Genomic DNA, 7,417 nt, shown 5'->3' with positions numbered 1-7,417 from the left:
GGTTGGGTTACTACCCAGAAGGTTGGGTTAAACATTTAACCCAACCGCTGGGTCAAAACAACCCAATTGCTGGGTTTGTCCCTATTTTATCCAGCACTGGGTTGTATTTAACCCAGCATTTTTTAGAGTGTGGGAACACAGGAATGTGTTTGGATGCGGGAAGGAGCTTTAGGGGTATTTAAAAGTTGTTAGTGCCGTTTTTAATTTGAATTAATATTATATAAACAGTTTGACTGAAGTCACTTTAAGGTATTCTTTAGTCTTTGGAAAAATTCTGTCACTGTGCTTGGCAGTTTAATGTAGCTATATCTTCTTTTCAGATGTAGCCTATATAGCCTACTAACATTTAATCACAGACACACATTTACACAATAAAAAAAATATATGATAAAATATCAATAACAAGGAAATGGCAAAAACAGTACACAAAGATAAATAAAAATCTGATTTGAAACTATTCTCCTTGTCTTTGGGTGGCGCGTTTGTGCCAGCTGATGTGAAGCTAACAACGGAAGTGCGTATCTACAAAAACACAGACACGCCCCCTCATGTTATTGGCGCGTGTGGCGGACTGGAGCAGAATGATACATGCTGATAAGCATATTTATTCAAATCGCTCGTTAAATGTTGATTGCAGCAATAGATTGAGCTTTACGTATATCTGCATGCTCGAATCAATGATTTAGTATGAGAAAAATTGCTGAATAATCATTCACGAGACGGGAATGTAATTTCACAGCACGCGCACGGAAGCATCCTGTTGCTGATCATGTGTCTGTAGCTATATAACAACTGGCTATAATAGATTAAGTACAAAAAAAAAAAAAAAAAATTCTCAGTGTATTTAAGTCAAGGGTCACTTTTTTCTCCGGAAAAATGATGAAAAGCGTAGGAAAGCTTTTTGGGTTAAGGCGAAAATGCCCGCCCCCCAAGTCTCGCACTGACAAGAAAAAGACTCGCGTGAATCCCATTGATCGTATGCTGGAGGACAGCGACGAGGGCTCGTACGCCAGCACCACGAGCATCAGTTCAGGAAGTGAGTACCAGAACTCCGAGGATGAGTCCGGTACCTCCGACAGCTCTTACCGAGCACGTGAGAGCGACGGGGATGACAGCAGCGAGACGGACGAGAAATGCGCCGTGCCCCGACGAAAGAGGAAGAGGTCCGCCAGCGCGCCTCAGCCAGACGACAGCGATTCCAGCGACTCTTCCAGCGACGCCGGCGGAGAGCCGCTCAGGAGAGCGTTGCAGAGAAAACGACTCAGGCTGCCGGAGGACTCCGAGGACGAGGCTCTGGGGGAGAAGAAGAGAGAGGCAGAACTGAAAGAAGCCGCTGCCAAGAGAAGAGAGAGAAAGAATAAACTCATGGAACTGTCAAAGAGAAGAAAGTCAGGCACAACTCGACGCAGGCGCAGGACGTTGGTAAGTTGACAAGGACAGAACAAGAAAAAGTACATAGGAGCAAGCAAACAGCACTTTTCTGGGTCAAGCTTCATAACCTCTTTAGTCCTTAGTAAAACACTTGTGTTTGCATATGTTTTAATCAAGTATTTGCATTTGCCATGATGCTGTTGCTATTTCCATGTTTCCATCTTACAGTGCAAACATTTGATCAAACTTAACATGTTACTTCAGGTGCATGATTTATAAACGTATGCCAAGTTTTGGGAAAATTGGTCATCCATCCATCCATTTTCCATCCCAGAATCTTGGGCCACAGAAGGGGGACACCCTGAAGGGATGTCCAGTTCATCACAGGGCTGAAATGTGGTAATTTTGTGCATAATATATTTAATTGAAAATAAATTAGTAATGATTTATTCATGAGGTTGCCATGTTGACCAAAGTTAATCATGTTTTTGATATTTATTGACTGTAAAGTATTTAATTTATTTGTCCCGTCTTCTGTGACTGAGAGAAAAACATGTCAAACAAGTATTGTGACAATCGGATATTGTTAACTTTATACTTTCGCCACAGAAATCTGATTGGTTGATGGTGACCATTGTTTTAAAAGATGCAGGTGTCCTCATAAACCCACTTTTTTATAAGGTCAGAGATGTTGCATGCAATTTAAATTTCAATAATCAACTCTGATTTCAGCTTGACAAGACAGACTACATGTATGCATTTCCAATTTGATAAAGATTGATAAAGACTGTCCTTGTAGAATGAATGGGAAATTTCTAGGGCTGAGGAATTCATGGATATGAAACAATTGTTTCTGTGACGCATGGTTCAGGAAAACTTCAAATGTATTTTGTTTTATTCTGTGAAACCAATTACCTAATTCATGTGACTTTTAATTCATATGAGTAGATTTTTAAGACAAATGAAAACGTTTCAACCATTTACAATTTTCACTCTTGAGCAGTTTCAACTTTAAGGTGGAACAAAATTGCGTTACAATGATAAGTGACAGAAACAAAGGGTTCCCTGAAAAGAGACTGGTTAATAATGGGATACCTTGTCTATTTGTTGTTTTCTACAGGGTTCAGAAGAAGAGGAAAGAGAGGAGATCAAGGAGGACAAAGTTGAAGAGCAAAGTAAAGCAGATGATTCTGATGATGAATCTAGTGTAGAAGAGAAGGGCAGTCCTCTAAACAGCAGCGAGGAGGAAAAACTTGCTGATAGTAGTGACAGTCTGAAGGATTTTGTTGTGGAGGAAGAGGAACAGAAAAAGGACGAAGATCAGGAGGAAGAGGGGGAAGCCAAAGACAAGGCCTTTCTCTCTCACCTTCCACGCCAGTGTAAGACCACGTGATTTTTATATTGATTTTCATATTTGGAATCCCAATATGTGCATGTGCCTGTAACATTTAAGTTCATTTGAAAATCTCATGTTTCCCTTCCCATTACAGTTATCACAGGATCTCAGCTCACCCACTTTCAGGTGGTGGTCAAAGCCTTGCTGATCAATGTACTGGACTCAAGCTTCCTCAAGTCACTTTACAGTATGTTCTTCAGTATATTCCTTATCTTCTTAGCACTGGAGCTCTCTCTCTATAACATAAAGACATTTAGAATGTTATAAAAGAATTCAGTTTCAACTAAATTTTGTACTTTTGAAACTTCCATTCTTTAAAGATTCATAAAAAAGTATCATGGTTTCCACAAAAAATTAAAGGGTTAGTTCACCCAAAAATGAAAATTCAGTCATTAATTACTCACCCTCATGTCGTTCCAAACCCGTAAGACCTCCGTTCATCTTTGGAACACAAATTAAGATATTTTTGATGGCATCTGAGAGCTCTCTGACCCTCCATAGACAGCAAGGGTATTACCACGATCAACACACAACCATGTGACATCCGTGGTTCAACCGTTGTTTATGTTCAGCATGTGCGCGCTTTCTTCTGAACGTAAACAACGTTGATTACGTTCTGGGGTACTCTCCAAAATGGTGGAAGGCGGTAACTCGGGGAGAAGAATTGCTGAATAAATTATAATTGTTTTCTTTGTGCACAAAACGTATTCTCGTAGCTTCGTAAAATTACGGTTGAACCCCTGATGTCACATGGACTATTTTACCGATGTCCTTGCTACATTTCTGTGTGTTGATCGGGGTAATATCATTGCTGTCTATGGAGGGTCAGAGAGCTCTCAGATTCCATCAAAAATATCTTAATTTGTGTTCCAAAGATGAACGGAGGTCTTACAGGTTTGGAACGACATGAGGGTGAGCAATTAATGGCAGAATTTTCATTTTTGGGTGAACTCACCCTTTAAGCAGCACATCTGTGCAATAAATGAAATGTTTCTAGAGAACCAAAACAGCATATTAGAATGTTTGAAGGATGCTGAGACACTGAAGACTTGAGTAATGGCTGCTGAAAATTCAACTTCCATTTGAAAATGTATTACAATAAAACAGTTCTTTTAAATTGTAATAATATTTCACGATGCTAATTTCCTGTATATTTGATCAAATAAATGCAGCCTTCAGAAACATTAAAAAGTCTTACAGACCCCATACTTTTGAATGGTAGCGTATATATATCTGACTTTGTGTTAACGACTCTAGATGGCGAACGAACAAAACGATACGCCCAGGAGATGAAATCATCACTGCTTCATTTTGATGAGCGACTGGTCCTTCCACGTCTGGAGAACTTGAAGCAGAGGAGCCGCTGGAAAGACCGTTACAAAGTAAGCCCTTTGTGTTTTTCATGAAAAGATGGCTCGTTTCTGAGTACAATTGATTGCTTTACTATTAGTCACTTGTATGTGAAGTTTTAAAAAAAGGGTGTGATGTAGATTACTAGATTACGATCATGTCTATTAATCATTTTTGTTTATTAAAAGGAAAGGGTAGAATGTTATCCCAAATTGCGGGTTATGATGACAAGGGTCCAGACGAAGGGATGCGAAGCCTGTGAGCTTCACAGAACGGGGCGCTTCACTGTGCGGCTCTCTGGCCAGTTGTACCACAACAACACCCTGCAGGAGGACCAGTTCATGCCTGATGATTCTCAGGTTGTTTTCCATGCAAGTCACATATACAGTTTAACCATAAATTAATATTGAGCACCACTTGATGGAATGCTTATTCGTTAACAATTGCAGAGTTTCTTTGTTGGCTCTGTCTGTGCCAGTCGTACCGAGGTCTACCATGCCCTGAAGCACTTCAAATACCATCTGTTTGAGAGGTGTCGCACAGCTTTAGAAGCTCAGAAGGAAATACAGGAAGAAGATACAGTAGAGGATGACGAGCCAGTTAAGGACACAGTCAACAAAGTGTTTACTAAATTGCAGGATGGAGGATGGATCAGTGAGGTGTGAATATGTAACCTTCTTTTATGCGTCTTTAAAAGCTATTTAAATAAGTATGAGGAAACTGATTCCTGTTTTCTTTCTATCCATTTAGCAATACGAGAAGTTTCAGGAACATCTCAATTCTGCTGATTTCTTCCAGGAAGAAAAGCTGGACTGAAAGTGTTAAACTTTCCCTAATGGCATCCAATCTACAGTTTTATTTCTGTAAATATTTTTTTTTATGTCGTCATATAAAGCATGGCTAACTTTTGAGTTGTTGAAAAGTGTGTGCCCTGAAGATACAGCATTTTAATTTTGCAATTATACTACTGTGTAAATTGCTTCTGCATGATAAGATATAAATTCAATACTGAGAATATACAAACAATAATACAACCCGAAATGTAACAAATTTGTCCAAATCGTGAGGTTTTTTTGTATTTTATCCTGAACATTGTGCTTTCAAAGATCTGTATGCTGATTTTATGCTTTCATTTATAAATCTCATTCTACGCTTCCGTGTAAATGCATCCAAGTCATTATACAGTGTTTCAATGTTCTTGTAATAAACACAATTCATAACCAGGTTCTGTTAAATGTTCATGTTTTGCAACAACAATTTCTGAATTCAAATTTGATATTTTATTAGAAACTGGGGTCAAAATGCATATAACACAATCTACGGGCTTGAGGTGAAAATAGTGCAGAAACGCCATCCTCACAGGACACCAAGCTTGTATTCGGTCATGATATGAGGATCGCCCATCATCTCACTCTGGACAGGATCTGGAAGAGAAAAAAAAAAAGAGAAACGAGATCTAGTATACGGCACAAAATAACATTCTAATTAAATACAATTTAAAAAAACGCTATCCCATATTTTTATAAAGCAAAATCATGCGAGGAACTAAATAGGTCATAACTTTGAGGACTTGAAAGCTAGCGTGCGACGAATGTTACATACCATTGAGAATGTCCTCAAAGCCAATGCTGTCATCGGAACCTCTGAGGGTATCCAGGGCCAGATTTGAGCTTGGCAGGAAGGGCAAACGCTGAATCTGAAAGCAAGAAAGTGAAAAGTTTAAATACAATAGTCTTCCATAATGAGTATAGGGTGTTTACAGTATAATTTACATGCGTTTATGACACTTGCTCACAATACCTGTCTAGCCGCTCTGTACTCCATCTGTAGTTTGAGGGGTGCATGGAGACCCTGGATGTTCCTTAGTGTGTTGAAATTCATCTTGTCCTGGTTGAGCTGAAACTGATTTGACATAATACAAGCTGGTGATACACTTTATTTTAAGGTGTCCTTGTTACATTGTAATTACACAAGTATGGAACAAAATGAAATAACAGCGTTACTATAGGATTAGGGTTAATGTAATGATGCATAATTTACTGTTATTAATATAGTAAATACAAAAACAGTAAAAAAAAAAGTTACTCAAGCTGGTCAAACTTTCACAGCATGTTACACATTGTTCTACTTAAAAGCTTGACAATAATAAGCATTGTTGGTTTCAATACACACTTATTCAGCTAATGGCATGACTAATAATGTGTATGTGTTTGCATATTTTAAATGTATTATAACTAGTACTTTTGTATGTACTTAAAACATTATATAACCCCGTAAGACCTTCATTCATCTTCGGAACACAATTGAAAATATTTTTGATGAAATCTGAGGGCTCTCTGACTCTCCCATAGACAGCAAGGTAACTACCATGTTCAAGGTCCAGAAAAGTACCAAGATGATCGACAAAGTAGTCCGTGTGACATCAGTGGTTCAACTGTAAAGTTACGAAGCTACGAGAATACATTTTTGTGCAAAGAAAACAAAAATAACGACTTTATTCCACATTTTCATCTCTACTGCGTCACTTGTGGACGCGCGTTTACGACAGTATCATGACGTGAGCGTGTGGCGGCGCTGACCCAGATCCGGCGTGATGACGTAAATTCTCGAAGCTTCATAACTTTACAGTGTTACAACACGAGGGTGAGTAATTAATGACAGAATTTTCATTTTTGGGTGAACTAACCCTTTAAGATGTGTTTATCACTACATATCTTAGCACGATCATGTACTACCAATAATATTCTGTATATCATGTTAGGGGTGCAACGGTTCTCGGTAAAAAATCGAACCGTACGGTTCTCCACACACGGTTCGGCATGCACTAGGACCACGGTTCAACTTAAATCTGACAATGCATCTGTAATATGGTTTGTTAAGAGTTCGGCTAATGCATGTTTCTGTTGATGGATACAAATTCTGGCTTCCCAATACATTACAACAAGAGCGATGAGAGAGGAAAAAAACAAACAATACATGGACAAACCAGTCACTCTTTGTTCAATGCGAGTGCTTTATGTTGGAATAACTGTCATTTATGCCGTCATCACGTGTTGATAGCGCAGGTGAGACCTGAACAGCACACGTTGCTATCTGTGTTTAAACTAAACTCATTTAAGCCTTGCCAGTTTAAATATTAAAGATCCAGAAGACGGGAACTCACGCGCGCAGTGGGAAGATCTGTGTGCACACTCATCCGAAGCGCGTGAACCCGTGTCTCAGAACGCGCGCAAATATTAAGCTCTCTGTGAAGTATTGTGCTTGAATGGACAAATTCACACAAAAATTATGTCAAAATGC

The 7,417-nt window shown here is 39.0% G+C and overlaps 2 protein-coding genes across 2 annotated transcripts in view; one reads left to right on the top strand and one right to left on the bottom strand.

Moving 5' to 3' along the window:
* The first annotated feature begins 543 nt into the window (after window positions 1-543).
* Window positions 544-5,341, top strand: LOC107689195 (coiled-coil domain-containing protein 82-like). Its single transcript, XM_016487125.1, has 7 exons — window positions 544-1,422; window positions 2,492-2,750; window positions 2,862-2,954; window positions 4,025-4,149; window positions 4,306-4,476; window positions 4,567-4,776; window positions 4,868-5,341. The coding sequence occupies exons 1-7, from the start codon at window positions 877-879 to the stop codon at window positions 4,931-4,933; spliced, it is 1,470 nt and encodes a 489-aa protein (XP_016342611.1). The 5' UTR covers window positions 544-876; the 3' UTR covers window positions 4,934-5,341.
* A 33-nt stretch (window positions 5,342-5,374) lies between these two features.
* The window catches only part of LOC107689196 (proteasome maturation protein-like), a 5,060-nt gene continuing 3,017 nt past the window's right edge, over window positions 5,375-7,417 (bottom strand). The window contains exons 4-6 of the mRNA XM_016487126.1: window positions 5,918-6,019; window positions 5,720-5,813; window positions 5,375-5,541 (exon numbers count right to left, since the gene is read on the bottom strand). Coding sequence (XP_016342612.1) covers window positions 5,474-5,541; window positions 5,720-5,813; window positions 5,918-6,019 — 264 coding nt within the window. The 3' untranslated portion in view covers window positions 5,375-5,473. The remainder of the gene's footprint in view (window positions 5,542-5,719; window positions 5,814-5,917; window positions 6,020-7,417) is intronic.

This window comes from Sinocyclocheilus anshuiensis, unplaced genomic scaffold (assembly GCF_001515605.1).
Source record: "Sinocyclocheilus anshuiensis isolate Anshui unplaced genomic scaffold, SAMN03320099.WGS_v1.1 scaffold966, whole genome shotgun sequence".
Classification (NCBI taxonomy): Eukaryota; Metazoa; Chordata; class Actinopteri; order Cypriniformes; family Cyprinidae; genus Sinocyclocheilus; species Sinocyclocheilus anshuiensis.
Note: the sequence above shows the minus strand (reverse complement) of the source record. Positions and strands in the feature narration are given on the sequence as shown.